Source organism: Natator depressus, chromosome 5 (genome assembly GCF_965152275.1).
Source record: "Natator depressus isolate rNatDep1 chromosome 5, rNatDep2.hap1, whole genome shotgun sequence".
In the NCBI taxonomy this organism is placed as follows: Eukaryota; Metazoa; Chordata; order Testudines; family Cheloniidae; genus Natator; species Natator depressus.
The window spans coordinates 133,628,185-133,647,388 of NC_134238.1; the positions used below are offsets into that span (position 1 = coordinate 133,628,185).

The following is a 19,204-nucleotide window of genomic DNA, read 5'->3' on the forward strand; positions in this document are numbered from 1 at the left end:
GCAGCCATTTAAGTGTCAGAAACAGAGCAACTGTTTTGTTAAGTCTTAGCCTAATATCGCGAGACCTGTAGAAGCAGGGCTCACGTCAGAAGCGAGTGGGAAACAGCAGAATAGTCAGTGTGACCTAGTCTTGAGATAACGATGTTTTGAGAAGAGAAAGTGAGAAAATACTGGATTAGATAGTAAATAGCCTAAATAAAATGTAGACGTCTTCAATTTCTGCATGTCACAAAGAGATATAAATGCTTGTGTGATTTTGCTTGTACTTTGGAGAAACTGAGGCAGAGATGCTCTCTGCCAGCTGTTTTCTTCCCTTGCAATTGTTTGAATAAAGCTGTCTCTGATTTTGTTGCTTCCAACCTGAGAGTGGATTTCATTTTCTTCCACAATTGGAATTGGAAAAGGTTCAAAAAAGAGCAAGAAAAATGATTAGGGGTATGGAACAGCTTCTTTATGAGGAGAGATTAAAAAAACTGGGACTTTTCAGCTTGGAAAAGAGACAACGAAGGGGAGGTATGATAGAAATTTCTAAAATAAAGACTGCTGTGGAGAAAGTAAATAAGGAAGTGTTTTTTACTCCTCCTCCTAACACAAGAACTAGGAGTCACCCAATGAAAGTAATGGGCAGCAGATTTAAAACAAACCAAAGGAAGCATTTCTTCACACAACGCACAGTCAACCTGTGGAACTCTTTGCCAGGGGATGCTGTGAAGGCTAAGACTAGAATGGAGTTCGAAAAAAGAACAAGGTAAATTCATGGAGGATAGGTCCATGAATGGCCATTAGCCAGAATGTGCATGGATGATGTCCCTAGCCCCTGACTGCCAGAACCTGGGAATGGACGTCAGGAGATGGATCACTTGTTGATTTCCTGTTCTGTTCATTATCTCTGGGGCACCTGGCCTTGGTCACTGTCAGAAGACAGGGTACTGGGCTAGATGGACCTTTGATCTGACCCGCTGTGGCTGGATTTACGTACTAGGGAATCTAGTGAGCCCAGTGTAATGGGAGGGAGTAGGAAAATCCCTCGGTGTGCAGAACACTGGGAAGTGAGAAGCTATAATTCAGGAGCAACAGATCCTAATTAGTCTGGAAAAGCTGAATGTGAAAAATAAGAATGGGTGTCATGTGACTTTGGCAATGAGGGCAGCCTGCAGAGAAGAGCGATTGTGGCTATTACACACGGTGAAGGGGGAGCAAGACTCTCAATGTCTCAAGGAGTTTCACTACCAGCCTCGGCCATTTTGACACCCTGAGGTGCCATCCAGAGCAGTGAGGAGTTGTGTCCGCTGTCATCCTGGGTGAGTTTCAATGTTCTGCTGCTGGAGCTCCCTTGTCTGGATACTCCCAGCCGGCATTCAAGGACACACTCAGGGTCTGTGTGATAAGTCACCCCTGAGCAGCAGCTCTGGCTGCAGCAGCCTGCTTGGGAGATACAGCTCCTGACTCTCCAGGGACCGGCAGGGACGTTGGGCCGGGGAGGACGGAAGTGCCCCCCGGGGCAGGATGGGAGATGTAGTTCTTGACTCTCCTGGGAGCGGAAGTGACGTTGGGCCGGGGAGGACGAGCCGGGCAGTGAACGCGCGCGGGGCGCTGTGGCTCTGCCTGGCTCGTGCGGGGCCGTTGGGTCCTCTCCCGGAGCCGGAGAAGAGTTTTTGTGTCTCCCGGCTCTGGGCATGCGCAGATCGGGGGGCTGGGGAGAGCCCCGCATGCGCAGAGGCAGAGCTGCCCCGCTGCTGCTCCCTGGGGCTGCGGGGCCGGGCTGAGCAGAGGGTCTGTGCCGGGGAGACCCGTTAACTCCCCGTGCCCGGCCCGGGCCCTGCTCCCGCTGGAGCCACCCCGTGCTGCGGAGCTGCAGCCGCCAGGTACCGGAGCGAGCGCCGGGGGCGGGGCCGGGCGGTGACTCTGCCCCAGTGTCCGGGGGGACCAGACATCTGGCAGCGGCGGGATCTGCCCCCGGGGGCCCGCGCCCGCGGCGTGGGGGGCTCGGAGCTGCTGCCCCGGCAGGAGCCCAGCGCCCCGCGGGCCCGGCCAGGCTCTGCCCTGGGCTTCCTGCGTGTGGCTGGGCGGGAGGCTGCCGGGGGCGGGTGGGAAATGTCTGTGCAGCCCGGACATGGGCGGGAGGGGAGAGGAGCAGGTGACCCCCAAGGAGTGGGGAGAGAAGGGGGGGCTGAGATCCCCTCGGATTTCCCGCTGCCCTGGGGACCCCCGTCCTGCCCCCTTTCTCTCTAGAGAGCAACGAGCAACATCCAGGGTGACCCCCCCCCGCCCATATCGCTGAGAGGGTCTTTGTTCTCCTCCCCCCATTGTACCCCATTTGCTCCCCACTTCACCCGTGGCCAGTTCAAATCTCAGGTTTCTGGTGTCTCTGCCCCATTTTTACCTGCAGTGACTTGTCCTTTTTTCGGTGGGAAATCGTTCCCCTGAGTGATTTCTGAACTGGGAAGAGGGTTAATGGGCAGAGGCTGGGAGAGCCCTGAGACAGGGATACCGCTGGGCTGGGCTGGGCTGGGCTGGGGGGGCCACTCTCTGCCGGCCACAGGGCATGGGAAGGCCCAGGAAGGGGAGGGAGGAGCAAGCATCCCCCAGGGAGAGGGCTCAACCCCAGGTTTCCAGTCCCAGCTACTTCCCCCACCCCCACCTTGCCCAACCCACTGCCTGCTAGTCACATTCCCAGATACCATGGCCAGCCCCTCCCTTCTGACCTGACTCCAGCCCCACTCCTTTCCCCTGGGAAAGCCACATCACCCAGGGCTCCCTGCTGGCCATGTGAATGTGAGGCAACAAGAATCCATCCCACTCTGTTGTTGTTCCCCTCAAACTTTCCCTCTTTTCTCTTGACCTGTTAAATGGTGACGTAAAATCTTCTCAGATGCTGGGCTTCTCTCTTATATTGGCAGATACTTAGTTTGTGCCCCATTTTCTCCTCAGTTCTGAAATACTGATATCAAATTCTTGAAAATCTTCCTGCTTTTCTCCGCAGGTGTCTGCGTGAGATCAAGGCTGTTATTGTTCTGAGCGTGGCTCAGGCCTTGACTGAGATCAGGTGTCCCAGTGTGCCGGGCACTGCACAAACCCTAACCAAGTTTGGGGTACCTTTTGTGCCAGGAACTGCACAGACCCTTACAGAGAGCAGGGACCTTGCTGTACCAGGTGCTACAGTGACCCTGACTGAGCTCCTCCCCCTTTTTGTGCCAGGCCCTGCATCAACACCAAGTGAAATCAGGCTCCAGTTGTGCCAGGTGCTGCAGAGATGGCAAACAAAATCAGGGACCTTGTTGTTCCTGGAGCTGCAGAGACCCCAAGTGAGATCTGGGTCCTGTTCCGCCAGGCACTGCAGAGACCCCAACATAGGTCAGACCCCGCTGTTGTGAAGATCCCAAGTGAGATCTGCACCCCTGTTGTGACAGGTAAAACTGAGATCTGGACACCCACCTCTGTGCAAAGGAGTGTAAGACTGTGGCCCAGATTAGAATCTCATAGAAGATCAGGGTTGGAAGGGACCTCAGGAGGTCATCTAGTCCAACCCTCTGCTCAAAGCAGGACCAATCCCCAACTAAATCATCCCAGCCAGGGCTTTGTCAAGCTTGACCTTAAAAACTTCTAAGGAAAGAGATTCCACCACCTCCCTAGGTAACCCATTCCAGTGCTTCACCACCCTCCTAGTGAAAAAGTTTTTCTTAATATCTAACCTAAACCTCCCCCGCTGCAACTTGAGACCATTACTCCTTGTTCTGTCATCTGCTACCACTGAGAACAGTCTAGATCCATCCTCTTTGGAACCCCCTTTCAGGTAGTTGAAAGCAGCTATCAAATCCCCCCTCATTCTTCTCTTCTGCAGACTAAACAAACCCAGTTCCCTTAGCCTCTCCTCATAAGTCATGTGCTCCAGCCCCCTATTAAGAACATAAGAATGGCTGTACTGGATCAGACCAAAGGTCCATCCAGCTCAGTATCCTGTCTACCAACAGTGACCAATGCCAGGTGCCCCAGAGTGAGTGAACCTAAGACGTAATGATCAAGTGATCTCTCTCCTGCCATCCACCACCCACGTTTGACAGAGGCTAAGGACACCATTTCTTACTTATCCTAGCCAATAGCCATTAATGGACTTAACTCCATGAATGTATCCAGTTCTGTCTTAAACCCTGTTATATTCATTTTTGTGCCCTCCGCTGGACTCTTTCCAATTTTTCCAGATCCTCCTTGTACTGTGGGGCCCAAAACTGGACACAGTACTCCAGATGAGGCCTCACCAATGCCGAATAGAGGGGAATGATCACGTCTCTTGATCTTCTAGCAGTGCTCCTACTTATACAGCCCAAAATGCCGTTAGCCTTCTTGGCAACAAGGGCAAACTGCGGACTTATATCCAGCTGCTCATCCACTGTAACTCCTGGGTCCTTTTCTGCAGAACTGCTGCCTAGTCACTCGGTCCCTAGTCTGTAGCAGTGTATGGGATTCTTCCATCGTAAGTGCAGGACTCTGTACTTGTCCTTGTTGAACCCCATCACTTTTATTTTGGCCCAATTCACTAAATTATCTAGGTCCCTCTGTATCCTATCCCTACCCTCCAGCTTATCCACCACTTCATACATAGTCTATATCCATAACTTCAGATACAAACATGATACATGCACACAAATAGGATAATCATACTCGGCAAATCATAACTTTTCCGATGACACCACACATGATGCATATTGCACAAAATGCATTATAATTCTGTCCTAATCATATTATAATCATACCACTATGCTGAATATGGGGTGTCCTGTCAGGCAGGGTCTTATTTCAAGGCACAGGAGTTGGGAATGGAACTTCCCGTCTTTGTGGAACAGGAAATAACCCTCCAGCCAGGGCTGGGAAAATGTCCCAGACTTCCAGTGCTGGAGCCTGAATCTACTGACACTTCATTAGTTACCACCACTCCCAGTCTTTGTGGAAACTGCAAACTTTATCAGTGAGGATTTTATATTCTCTTCTAGGTCATCGATAAGAATGTTAAATAACACAGGGTCAAGAACCAATCCTTGCGGGAACCCTCCAGAAATAGATCCACTCAACCGCGGTTCCCCATTTACAATCACAGTTTTTAATCTATTTAACGTATGCCACGTTTATTTTGTATCATTCTAGTTTTTTAGTCAAAATATTGTGCTGAACCAAGTCATATGCCTTACAGAAGTCTAGGTATATTGCATCAATACTATTAGCTGCAACCAGTGGTGAGCTGGAGCCGGTTCGCTAGAACCGGTTGTTTAGAAGCCCTTTTAGAACCGGTTGTTCTGCGAGGGACAACCGGTTCTAAAAAGGCTTCTAAATTTAACCGGCCAAAAGTGGCGCCTTAGGCGCCGACTCCACGGGTGCTCCAGCCCTGGAGCACCCAAGGGGAAAATTTGGTGGATGCAGAGCACCCACCGGCAGCTCCCTGCCCCACCCCCGGCCCCAGCTCACCTCCGCCTCCTCCCCTGAACGCGCCACCCCGCTCTGCTTCTCCACCCCCCCCCAGGCTTCCCGCAAATCAGCTGTTCGCGTGGGAAGCAGGCCCAGGGAGGCGGAGGTGAGCTCGGGCGGGGGAGGAGGGCCACCCACACCACAGCAGGTAACCCGGGGGGGCAGGGGAACCGCTCCCCGCCCCAGCTCATCTCCGCCACCCTTGGCCTGAGTGTGAAGCCACTGCCTGCTTCTCAGCCCTCCCAGGCTTCCTCCCGAACAGCTGATTTGCGGGAAGCCAGGGGGGTGGGTGGCGGGCACAGAGAAGCAGAGCGGGGTGGTGTATTCAGGGGAGGAGGCGGAGCGGAGGTGAGCTGGGGCCAGGCACGGGGTGGGGAGCTGCCGGTGGGTGCTCTGCACCCACCAATTTTCCCCGTGGGTGCTCCAGCCCCGGAGCACCCAGGGAGTCGGCGCCTGAGGTGCCACTTTTGATGTGATCAGTGGGGGAGCGGCTGCTCCCCCCTAGCTATGCTCCCCCGCCCCTAGGAGCCAGAGGGACCTGCTGGATGCTTCCTGGGAGCTGCCCCAGGTAAGCAGCGCCGGGACTCCCCACCTTGCCCCCCAGCAGGTGCCTCTGGCTCTTAGGGGTGGGGTGGGCACCCACTATGGTGGCCCACGAGACCCTCCTGCCTGGTTCTGGGGGCAGTCAGGGGACAGGGGAGGGGGCGGACGGGGCAGGGGTCCTCGGGGGGGGGCATCAAGGAACGTGGGGGGGTTGGATGGGGCAGGAGTCCCGGGGGGGCGGATGTGGGCAATGACCCCCTCGTGGGGTGAGGAGGGAACCCGTTGTTAAGATTTTGGCAACTCATCACTGGCTGCAATCAAACTTTCGATCTCATCCGCTAAGGATATCCAATTAGTTTGATAGGATCTATTTTTTCTAGACCTTTGTTAATGGGTACTAATTATATTACCCTCCTTTATTTCTTTATTAATGAAATCCAGTATTGGATGCTCCATTATCTTGCCCAGTATCGATGTCAGACTGACACGCTTTTAATTAGCTGGGTCATCTCTCTTACATTTTTTAAATATTGGCACAGCATTAGCTTTATTCCAGTCTTCTGGAATTTCCCCAGTGTTCCAAGACCTAAGTAAATTCAACCTTAACAGTCCACCACACTCCTCCACCAGGTATTTTAAAACTCTTGGATACCAGTTGTCTGGACCTGCTGATTTAAACATGTCTAACTTTAATAGCTGCTGTTTAATGTCCTCGTGAGTTATTGTTGGAATGGAGAGAGTGTTGTCGTCAACATCTTATGATATGACTACATCATGTGTTTTTATCCAAACCCAGGAGAGAAATATTTATTGAACACTTCTATCTCTTCTGCATTATTGTTGATAATTCCACCATTTCTGTATAGTAATTTACCACTACCATTGTTAGGATTAATTTTGAACTTTATAAACCTTTAAAAACTTCCTTCTTATTTTCATTTATTGATCATTGATTTCTGATAGCTTCCCTTACCAATTTTCTACAATTCTGACCTTCTAACTTATATTCTTTACTATCGACTTCCCCTTTCTTCCATATAGTTTATTTGTAGAGTTGGGATTCCTACCAGGGAGCCACCAGCAGGGTCCAGAGACAGCCCCATCTCCTATATCAGGCTCTGGCTAGTAGGTATGTGATGAATGTGAAAACCCTGCCTTAGTCTGTCAGCTGGGAGTCACAATGGTTCTCTTTTTCTACCCTCTGATGGCCTCCTGGCTGCTCTAAGCAAGGTGGGGGTGGGACTCTGTTAACGTGCCTCCTGAAGCTTCCGTTTACCTGGTGCTGCTGTTCTGTGAATAGTGGGGTTGTGACTGGGCAGCAGATACTGAGTGTTGGACTCTTGCTCTTTCAGAGACCGGTGACTTTCGAAGAGGTGGCTGTATATTTCATCAGGGAAGAGGGGGCTCTGCTGGGCCCCACTGTGAGAGCCCTCTACAGGGATGTCATGCAGGAGAACTATGAGACTGTGGTCTGGCTGGGTACGGAGTCCTGTCCCCTGGGTTATAAGAAGCTGTGGGGTCTCTAAAGAACTTGAGTAGTAATAACTTTATACCTGTATTCGTCATGCAAGTTTTGACAAGTTCTGCCCCTCCCACCCCGCCACTGTTTTTGCCTTATCTCCCACCCACTAGAATAATTTTTGGACATGTGCCTTTTTGGTGCTGTCAGTCATTTTAAAATTGCATTTAATTTATCATTACTGGACACATTAATAACTACATTAATAACTAGAGCTTTCATGCCTTTTCCTCATTTTAAAAGGAAAATATGCTGCCTGTAGAATTCTAAATTGAGTAAATAGGTGTATGACTCATGCATGTCTTGTGTGACAGTCAGATGAGCTCAGCTTTTGATAGGAGAGTGTATAACGTTGCCATTCAGGACCCCATGGGTGAAGGGAGAACAGAGCCGCGAGAGGGGAGGAGAAGCGGGGAGTAGCTAATTCTGGGGTGCTAGGACATGGGGAGTGTGTGTGCCGGATTAGAGGTAAGAAGGAGCAGGGAGGGATGAGGTAGTGAAAGACGAGGGGGGAACATAGGAAGCTCCCAAGGTGCCTGGACGTGGTGGTTGCTGAGAGTAATGGGAAGAAGGTGAGGGAAGTGTGGAGGAAAGGCACCCAGGAGGTGGGCTGGGTGGATCAGTGGGAGGTAGGAGAGTTTTGGGAATCTAGAGCTGTGGGGGATCCCAGATCTTTAACCCCAAATCCCTGCCCAGGCCTTTTTGCTTTACAGCCTGCACTCCAGTTTTATTTCTGTTCAGTTTCACTTCATTATACATTTTCCCCCAAACATTATTATTTTAACTCTTGACCTCCCTCTCCCACTCATTACCCCCCTCCCCATATAACCTTCCCGTCTCTATGCACAGCAACCCCATCCACCGATCCTGAGTCCTTGCTGCATTCCTCCCTCCCACAGCAGGGCCACTACCCGGGCACAAATGGGCACTTTGTTGATGATGTCAGGGTGGTAGTATAGCCTGTACAATTTTTATACCTACATATTGGGGTACAACTTGCCCTTTTACATGGCTGCTCAAAGTTAATTGAGAAGATGAAATTTGGTGAAACACACAGAAACTTAATTTAATACAGGCAGTTATAATTGGAATTGCAGCTAGCAAGAGATGTTAAGAGTAACAAGAAGGGTTTCTTCAGGTATGTTGGCAACAAGAAGAAAGTCAAGGAAAGTGTGGGCCCCTTACTGAATGAGGGAGGCAACCTAGTGACAGAGGATGTGGAAAAAGCTAATGTACTCACTGCTTTTTTTACCTCTGTCTTCACGAACAAGGTCAGCTCCCAGACTACTGCACTGGGCAGCACAGCATGGGGTGGAGGTGACCAGCCCTCTGTGGAGAAAGAAGTAGTTCGGGACTATTTAGAAAAGCTGGACGTGCACAAGTCCATGGGGCCGGATGCGTTGCATCCGAGAGTGCTAAAGGAGTTGGCGGATGTGATTGCAGAGCCATTGGCCATTATCTTTGAAAACTCATGGCAATCCGGGGAAGTCCCGGACTACTGGAAAAAGGCTAATGTAGTGCCCATCTTTAAAAAAGGGAAGAAGGAGGATCCTGGGAACTACAGGCCAGTCAGCCTCACCTCAGTCCCCGGAAAAATCATGGAGCTGGTCCTCAAGGAATCAATTCTGAAGCACTTAGATGAGAGGAAAGTTATCAGGAACAGTCAGCATGGATTCACCAAGGGCAAGTCATGCCTGACTAATCTAATTACCTTCTATGACGAGATAACTGGTTCTGTGGATGAAGGGAAAGCAGTGGACATGGTGTTCCTTGACTTTAGCAAAGCTTTTGACACTGTCTCCCACAGTATTCTTGCCAGCAAGTTAAAGAAGTATGGGCTGGATGAATACACTATAAGGTGGGTTGAAAATTGGCTAGCTTGTCGGGCTCAACGGGTAGTGATCAATGGCTCCATGTCTAGTTGGCAGCCAGTATCAAGCGGAGTGCCCCAATGGTCAGTCCTGGGGCCGGTTTTGTTCAATATCTTCATAAATGATCTGGAGGATGGTGTGGATTGCACCCTCAGCAAGTTTGCAGATGACACTAAACTGGGAGGAGTGGTAGATACGCTGGAGGGTAGGGATAGGATAAAGAGGGACCTAGACAAATTGGAGGATTGGGCCAAAAGAAATCTGATGAGGTTCAACAAGGACAAGTGCAGAGTCCTGCACTTAGGTCGCAAGAATCCAATGCACCGCTACAGACTAGGGACCGAGTGACAAGGCAGCAGTTCTGCAGAAAAGGACCTAGGGGTTACAGTGGACGAGAAGCTGGATATGAGTCAACAGTGTGCCCCTGTAGCCAAGAAGGCCAGTGGCATTTTGGGATGTATAAGTAGGGGCATTGCCAGCAGATCGAGGGACGTGATCGTTCCCCTCTATTCGACATTGGTGAGGCCTCACCTGGAGTACTGTGTCCAGTTTTGGGCCCCACACTACAAGAAGGATGTGGGAAAAATTGGAGAGAGTCCAGCGGAGGGCAACAAAAATGATTAGGGGACTGGAACACATGACTTACGAGGAGAGGGCGGGAACTGGGATTGTTTAGTCTACGGAAGAGAAGAATGAGGGGAGATTTGATAGCTGCTTTCAACTACCTGAAAGGGGGTTCCAAAGAGGATGGATCTAGACTATTCGCAGTGGTAGCGAATGACAGGACAAGGAGTAATGGTCTCAAGTTGCAGTGGGGGAGATTTAGGTTGGATATTAGGAAAAACTTTTTCACTAGGAGGGTGGTGAAACACTGGAATGCGTTACCTAGGGAGATGGTGGAATCTCCTTCCTTAGAAGTTTTTAAGGTCAGGCTTGACAAAGCCCTGGCTGGGATGATTTAATTGGGGATCGGTCCTGCTTTGATCAGGGGGTTGCACTAGATGACCTCCTGAGGTCCCTTCCAACCCTGATATTCTATGATTCTATGAATCATAGGCAAGGATCAATATGCATAATGATTAGGCTAAGGTAAGTATAGTAAAGAGAGTCTTGCACTGTGCATACTTCCAAGTTATGGTCACCATTGGAAACAAAGATCGAGGGGCAAGGGAGTCCATCAGAAGGAAGGCCTTCCTTCAGTTTACACTATCTTGGTGACCTGACAAATGAAAAAATGGTAACTAAGAGAGGTATTTTATCCACTTATGGTAATAGGATTGCTCTGTACTATATCTGCTCCTTTATTCTGATTACAGTAATGTCAATAGCTGCCCCAACCCATATGTGGCCTTTGGGAAGTCCATAATTAAGCATCAAGCATTAATACTCATGATTTACATCACTTATTTACATCACTATTTATTAATAATTCTAATATACGAATGCGGCCCAGCTGCTGAGCTACTGCATAGCAACCTAACTGCTAAAGCCCGCCCCTTCTTTCAGAATCCTGTGGTGTATTGCACCTGTTGGTGATTACTTGTTAGTTTTTTAAAATGTGGAGTCAAAATATCTCACCTGGGATTCTCTCCTTATCCTGAGGCCTATTCAGCTAAATCATAGACTTCATCATAATCACTCCCACAAAGCCTCAACCTAATATAAGGCCCTTAACTGTAGCAAGCTTAGGCTATGTTTACACTACCATGGTCAGCTGACCTACGCTACGCAACTCCAGCTATGTGAATAATGTAGCTGGAGTGAACATAACTTAGGTTGAGTTACTGCAGGGAGTACATTGCGGGTGGGCGATGGGAGAGCGTGGGGGTAGAGTACAGGAGTTGACTGGAGAGCCAGCTGCAGTCAATCTGCAGTTGATTTGGCAGGTCTTAACTAGACCCACTAAATCGACCACCAGTGGATCAGTCTCAGAGCGTGGATCCTGGCTGTAGTGTAGACCTGCCCTTAATAGCCCATTTATTTATGTTCACCTCCTTGACCCTCCATGCATATTGCAAGCTAATAAGCAATTTTCTGATAATGACATCTTATCTCTAGCGAGTATAAAATTGCACACAAACTTGAGACTAGGTCAAAGATCATAAAATCAGGTCGGGGTGAACAGGAGTGACAGTTTGGAGAGACTCTTGGCCCCTCTGTCTCCATCTGCAGCAGCTACAAGCTGCCTTCCCTCCGGGCTCCTTGGATCTTGGAACCTGTCCCTTCTGACATTGTGTGGCCCAGTTCTTGTTTCTTACAGTCTCCTTTTCTGGATTCAGAGTAGCAGCCATGTTAGTCTGTATCCGTAAAAAGAAAAGGAGTATGTGTGGCACCTTAGAGACTAACAAATTTATTAGAGCATAAGTTTTTGTGAACTGCAGCTTACTTCATTGGAAGAATTAGAGGCTGTTGCTCCTGAATTTCAGTGTTTAATTCCCCAGCCTTCTCCACACACTGGAGGAGTTTAATTCTCCCTCCCATTATACCTGAATCACTAGATTTCCTAATTCCCCACAATGTGCTTTTGCAATATCACAGTTCTGGGACAGCTAAACCTCTGACCTGCCTCCATGGTCTGCTCAAGGAATGCCCGCTCAGGTATCAGGCCTCTAGCCAGCCCCTCTCTATGGGTAGGGACCCACATGCCTCTCCTTTTTGACCAGGTTTGCAGTTTCTCCTACATTGTGTTCACTGGACCAACCTCTAGTTCCTGTGCTTTGCTTTTTCTCCAAGGGCTGTAAGCACTGTGTGTGAGATAGAGTTGGGAATTTTGGTGATACTTCTACGATGCCAATACACACCTCAGTTTCCCTCTCTGATTGGTATTGCTATGATTAGAAAGAGCAGGAGACATGAGGTGTTTTGTCATGGGGTGATATGAATGGGTCATTAAGGACTGGCTGGGACCAACCCACATCAATGGAATACCCGACAGAGACAAGGGAATAATTGTCACCTGTCCACGGGAGGATCTCCCCTTGGCTGAGTGAAGCATTTATGGACTCATTATGTTTTTGGGAGCAGGAAGAACTGGGCTCGCAGATGCAGGGAGCTCTATTGGAGAGAATACAAATGGACAGGTACAGTGAATGGAAACCAAACTGTTTTCTTGAGCAGCATGGCTCAAGGGCATTGGCCAGCATGGACTATATTGTCGTCTTTGGTTCTCTGTGCTAATCTAAAGACTTTCAATGCTGCGTTTCGATTGACTAATAAACCCTGCTATGTTTTAAAAGTCTGCCCAGTGTCACAGCACACACTTGCACTGTGCATTGAATGATGAACAGTCTCTGAACACGAGTGTCATTCAGTTGGACCTGTTGGCAGAGCTCACAGGTTGAAATAGTGTTGAAGCCAGAGGCTCAGTCGTAGGTGTTGAAGCTACATTGGCCTATCCTTGGGGGTCTAGTGCACTCAAGGTGCACCTCCCAAGGACTGTTTAAAAGCCAGGGCATTTCACAGATCCTATGGATCCGTGACAGTGTCAGTGTGCCTTATAAGAAAAAGATGTAAAGCAAGAAGAGCATCAAAATGCATATTTCCCATCAGTCCTTTTGGGAATCCCCGATCATTTCCAAAGTGTATTAAAACCTTCTTTAAAAGCTTACGTCTTGGTTATCAGGTCATGTCAGTTTGTAGCCCAAAAAGACCCCCTTCAGTCAGCTCAGACTCAGCTGTTTCTCCCCAAAAAGTCTGTCTGTCGTCTTCAGTCTCCTGAAAGAGGTAAAATCAGTCACTGCCCCTTTCTGTATGGGGCAAAGCTTCAAAAGATGGAGTTCTGTATAACCAGCCTTGAGATCCAGCCTTAGTGATACCAGATTGCACAGGAAACCTATCTCTCAATAACATGAGCAATATATAATCCTTTACAGCCTGAAAGTGCATTGCGGGAGAGGACAGGAGCCAGCTGTGTGGGGGAGGTGGGGCCCAGACACTGAGCATTGAGAGCCTAGAGCCGTCTGTGTGCTGGGGAGACGGGACGTGAGCCAGCTGCATGCAGGGGAGATGATCAGGGAAGAGGTGCTGTTGACACAGTCAAGAGCAGGTGCGAGCACCATCTGCTCTGCAGCATGATGCGGGTGCCCGGCGTCCCACTGCCAAGTGCCCTGCCTCTCAAGGGGAAGCTCCACCATGTTTTTTCTGAGCCCAGACTTGTATGAGGAAGGAAGAAATTGGTAGGAAGTCTCAAAGCAGCCAGCCCCCAGCCTTTGCCCTATGCCCTGGGGAGGAGTCAGGTGTCTCCAGGGAGAAATCTGGGGTTTGTGACCCTGCATCCCCACCCACCCTCTGTTCAGCTATTCTGGATGTGAAGGGTGATTCCAGAAATGAAGAGTAATTTCAGGAAAAAATGCAGTAATAGCAGCAGTTTCCGGAAAACACTGGCCCTAGTCATAACATTAAATACAATAGTCTCAAGATATATATCTGTGTTCATCAGATCTGTCACTCTGCCTTCACATAGTTCACCCTGCTGGTGGGTTCTGCCTCATCCCCCATTCTGTGTCTGTCTTGTCTATTTAGATTGTAAATTCTTCAGGACATGGGCCATCTATTATTCTGGGTTTGTACTGTGCCTAGCACAACAGGGGCCCAAGGTTAGTTGGCTCTTAGGCACTAAGGTAATGAATATGATTTATTATAATAACTCTCCTGCCACTTTGAGCCAAGGACGCTAGCCTTGGGATGTTACTTCTTAAAAATGAGCTGGGGTTAAAACCATGGAATATTCCTTGTGACAAGTATCCCACAAATTCCATGGACCTTCCTTGTTTTCTTTGCCTTCCCAGGGTTTCCAATTTCCAAACCTTACGTGATCTCGCAGCAGGAATGAGGAGAACAGCCGTGGGTCTCAGACCTCTATGGCTCTGAAAAAAAGTGCTCCTGAGACCGTCTGCACAGGTGAGGAATTGGGTAAACCATCTCAATAACTGTCAGTGAATATAGGAAACATTTGGGATGCCCTACAAAGACTCCAAGTTGTAAACTCTCCAAGTTCAAGATTGTTCCCTGCAGATGTGGAGTCATTAGGCAGATGTTATTCATGGCTTCCCACCTATCCTGACTGACAGTTGGCAGCAGGTCCCTCCCCAATCTCACTTTCCCCTGAGAGTTCTGGTGAGATGCACGCCCAGAACTGATACCTTCCTCTCTCTCCTCTGAGGAAGGGTTTGGGGAAAATCAGCTCCTGAAGGTTTGATCTCTCCCGCACATATTTTGGTTTGTTCACACCTTTTTCCATTCCTCTCTCTGGTGCAGGGAGTGACCTATGTCTGGATTCTCTCTGTCTCCCATCAGGTGACGGGATGGTGAGTGAGAACGAGGAGACACCCCAGCAGGAAGATGCTGAGCAAGTAGAACCACATGGGATGTTATCAGGAATATCCAAAGGGAATGTTTCTGGGAGTTGTGCACTGCCAGAAAAAGCAAAAGCCTGTGAGATTCAGCATAGGCCAGAGGAAAACTCAGACCTTATTACATGCGAGACCATCAGCTTGGAAGAGACATGCTACATATGCCATGAGTGTGGGAAAAGCTTCAGTGGGAACTCTGACCTTCTGACACATCAGAGAATTCACAGGGGAGAGAAACCCTACACATGCTCTGAGTGTGGGAAAAGCTTCAATCGGAGCTCACACCTTAACAGACATCGGAGCATCCACACAGGAGAGACACCCTACACATGCGCTGAGTGCAGGAAAAGCTTCAATCGGAGCTCAAGCCTTATTAGACATCAGAGAATCCACACAGGAGAAAAACCCTACACGTGCTCTGAGTGTGGGAAACGCTTCAGTTATAACTCAGTCCTCATCTCACATCAGAGAATCCACACAGGCGAGACACCCTACATGTGCTCTGTGTGTGGGAAAAGCTTCAATCAGAGCTCAAGCCTTATTAGACATCAGAAAATCCATACTGGGTGGACACCCTACACATGCCCTGAGTGCGGAAAATGCTTCAGTTATAGATCAGCCCTTACCATACATCAGAGAAGTCACACAGGTGACAAACCCTATGGATGTTCTGAATGTGGGAAACGCTTCATGGATAGTTCAGCCCTCATCACACATCAGAGAATCCACACAGGAGAGAGACCCTACATGTGCTCTGAGTGTGGGAAAAGCTTCAATCAGCGCTCACACCTTATCAGACATCGGGCAATCCACATAGGAGAGACACCCTACACATGCGCTGAGTGTGGGAAAAGTTTTAAGCAGAGCACTGCCCTCATCTCACATCAGAGAATCCACACAGGAGAGATGCCCTACACGTGCTCTGAGTGTGGGGAATGCTTCAGTTATAGCTCAGCCCTTACGAAACATCAGAGAATCCACAGTGGAGAGACGTCCTACATGTGCTCTGAGTGTGGGAAAAGCTTCAATCAGAGCTCAAGCCTTATTAGACATCAGAAAATCCACATATGAGAGAACTGTAATAAATGCCTTGATTCCAGCTGGCCAAAGATTGTTTTTTACAAAATCACAATTGCCAATTCCCACATAGCAACCTTTGCACCATGTTCACCGTGGTCTCTCAGCTCCCCTAGATGAGTTGCCTGCTTCTGCCTTTTGCAGCTCCCCATTCTTTGTGGTCAGTCCTGTGATTTTTTTCTATCCTCTTTTCCTTTTGAGTTGTAGGAGTGTGTCTCCCTCCAGCCAGGAATGTTCATCAGCTCCAGGTAGGGGAGAAAGATTTGACCCAACAGGCTACACTGAGGCAAAAACTGCCTGGGCCTTACATTCACTAGGACTGTACGTGGTGTTGGCTGCTCAAGTGACCTTGGTGTAAAAAGACAATTATAGTGGTAGTGCAGATGTAGCCCAGGTGCTGTGGTTGGCATTAGCTTTCCCCTTGACCTGACCTAAACTCCATCACTTTTCCTAGTCTAAACAAACTCTGAGCATCACAGTTATTCTGTCCCCCCCATTTCAAAGCAATTGTTAGTTATCAAGTTCCCCCTTTGGGAACCATTTTTTTTTATTCCCAGTTGCTCTGATGTTGCTTCAGGTTGTGCTGGAAACCAGATATTTTTACTACCATTTTCCTCACTTAAAATATATTGAACTATAACAGAGAACAGGAACAGGACACAGATAGGGAAAAGTGTTATTTCACCCTCTGTAGCAACGGAAGAAGATAGGGTAAGTCAGAGGGATTCCCTTATTCCCCATCACCAACCTAGTCCCCCTGTTGTTAAAGTGGTTAGGTCAATATTTTTTCTAAAGGGCTGGGAAGAGTATTCCCTAGTAATGACTTGTAACTAAGCAAAATACCCATGCATTTGGCTCCCAAAGAAGTTGTGGCTCAGGTCCTGCAGGAGATCGCTCCTGAAAAAATCTCCTTCCTAATCCGTTAGGAATCATGTTGCTTACTATTTGGAAAATGCAATCCCTATCTAGGTAGGGATGGAAAAAATGGAAGTGACATTTCTATTCAGCTCACCACTGTCAGATGCTGCAAATGTGTAGAAAATGAAATGTATTGAATGTGATATAGCTGCAGAAAGATACCTATTTTTAATAGATACCTGATATGTGGTGTTTTACAGGGATTCTAAACCACTCCTGAATTTAGTCCCTAATTTGAATCTGTGCCACCAGATTAAGGAAATAAAAGGGCATATTTGGGGGAGTTATATGTCACTTTCACTACTGATATATTGTGTGGTTGGTGAAGAATTCTATGACAGAGAAGTGTAAAATTACTCCAAGTAAGGTCAAAGATTTGACAAGAACTCAGGTAGAAACTGCAGGTACGAGTGGTTGATTTTCACCCTAGAGGTGGAAGCTATGGTGATGTGTGGTCCAGGTAAACTATTTTTAGAACACTGCTCCCCAGTTAAGTGCCACTGATCATGGTCCTAAAGGATGCCATGATTAAATTGGGAACAACTGTCTTTTACCATTTGGAGCCAAAGTTTCATGAAGCACAGAGAGAAACAGCTGATTCCTTCAGAGCCATTCTATGTCTATGGGTCCCAATCTGGCTGACTTGCTGGACAAGAAGCACTTCCATGCTGGGCAAATGATGGTAGCCAATGAGGAAATGTACCAGATTCCAAGTTCAGACTGCAAGATACATGAATGCTGAGTCCAGAGTCTGTGGTTTGGTCTCGTAGCTTTGCTATTAAGTCATGCGTTTGTATTGCTTCTCCACTTGCTGCTACATTGAAAGATTAGAAAGTGTGAAAATAGAGCACAGGTGCTTTTTCTCATAATGCAACCTTCCCACATAGTGTGAGACCCCTTCCACCCACACTTATGGGAGAAGATCCAGGGAGAAATGAACTCACAGAAATGGAAGGCTCCTAGGTAATTGTAGAATGTGACTTCACACAAAGCTGACTGGGTGGAAATGGGAATTAAGAGAAAACTGCCCTATAGGTTTATATTTTGTAATCTTTAAATGAATTGTTACCAGCGACAATGAAATTAAACATGAAGTTAATTAATTAGTTAACCCTTCCTTCCTAGCAGAGGAAGCCACACCCTGGAAGCTCTGCTGGACACGCTCCAACTGGAGAACACGTATAAAAGTCTGCAGAGTTTCTCAGTCTGGGCTGACTACCGGAGGGGAAGGAGGCTCGCCGCCAGCTCCTGAGGAGGGACAGGCCGCACTCCAGGATCCAGAGGCCAGCCAAGCCAAGGCCCAGATGGAGGATCCCCCAAAGTGGAGTACACTGTGTTTATGGTAGGGAGTGACCCAGGGGTACTTTAAAGACAAAGTGTGTTAGAGCCGCAACGACACTCGGCATGTTGCAGGCGGATCCCTGTCGAGCTAAGGCCAAGGGGAACCCCGCCACTAGCAGGGCCCTGGGTCGGGACCTGATGGAGAGGGCGGGCCCAGGTCCTCCTACTACCCCACCCACACTGCCCTGACACTTGGGGCAAGCTGCATGGACTCCAGCCACCAGGCTGCATTACCCCGCCTAATAGAGGAGGGTGGCCATTGGGCCACACTTCCCTGACATGTGTGGGTGAGCTGCATGGACTCCGGCCTCTAGGCCGCACCACCCCACCTGTGAGGGGGAAGGTATTTGGACTCTGGCCATTGGGCCACACTGCCCTGATACTTGCGGTGAGTTACCTGGACTCTGGCCACTAGGCCACACTACCCTGCCTGTGAGGGGGAAGTTATATAGACTCTGACTGTTGGGCTGCACCACCCCGCCTGTGAGGGGGAAGGTATATGGATTCTGGCCATTGGGCCACACTGCTCTGATACTTGGGGCAAGTTACCTGGACTCTGGCCATTGAGTCACACTCCCCTGACATTGGGAGAGATTTATATGGACTCTGGTCATTAGGGCCCACAACCCCGATCAAAGGGGTGATTGTGCAGAAACAGGCCATTAGGCCACATTGGGCCGCCCACAGAGAGATGGGCATGGGGGACTTGAGAGTGGCTAGGGTTCGACACCCCATCCCACCCCTGCCACAAAGGGGTGCTGTGGTGCCAGACCCGCCACAGGCTGATTATGTGATAACTTTCAGTGTTCCAATATAATTCAGGTTTTCTTCTAGTTCTCTCCCTGCCCCTTCCTACTATATAAGAAATTGTTGCTAATCCTGAAATTAAAACCTCACTCCAAAGGAATTAGAGTGGAGGAATATGTGAGAGAAATAGCATGGATGAAAATAGAGACCTAGTATAGACTGTCATTATTTCTATTTAAAATTGAATTTATTTTGATAAATTTTTAAATAAATCATCTGTTAGGAGGAAAATTACCTGAGACAAGATGTGTAACAGCCACAGAGTTCCCCAGGTCTCTTGTTTTCAAAGCAAAGATGTCACATTAGGCAGGACATGTCAA

General features: G+C 48.7%; 2 protein-coding genes and 1 long non-coding RNA gene across 3 annotated transcripts in view; 2 read left to right on the plus strand and 1 right to left on the minus strand.

Moving 5' to 3' along the window:
• LOC141987910 (tudor domain-containing protein 7-like) overlaps positions 1-8,478 on the plus strand; it is a 37,306-nt gene extending 28,828 nt beyond the window's left edge. Inside the window, exons 9-10 of the mRNA XM_074953747.1 lie at positions 7,353-7,479; positions 8,369-8,478. Of these exons, the coding sequence (XP_074809848.1) occupies positions 7,353-7,479; positions 8,369-8,478 (237 nt within the window). The remainder of the gene's footprint in view (positions 1-7,352; positions 7,480-8,368) is intronic.
• Positions 1-19,204, minus strand: part of LOC141987119 (uncharacterized) — a 192,802-nt gene that overhangs the window by 66,912 nt on the left and 106,686 nt on the right. The window lies entirely within an intron of this gene.
• LOC141987876 (uncharacterized) lies at positions 1,592-19,198 on the plus strand. The gene is made up of 4 exons (XM_074953721.1): positions 1,592-1,865; positions 14,178-14,289; positions 14,647-15,978; positions 17,862-19,198. The coding sequence occupies exons 2-3, from the start codon at positions 14,250-14,252 to the stop codon at positions 15,810-15,812; spliced, it is 1,206 nt and encodes a 401-aa protein (XP_074809822.1). The 5' UTR covers positions 1,592-1,865; positions 14,178-14,249; the 3' UTR covers positions 15,813-15,978; positions 17,862-19,198.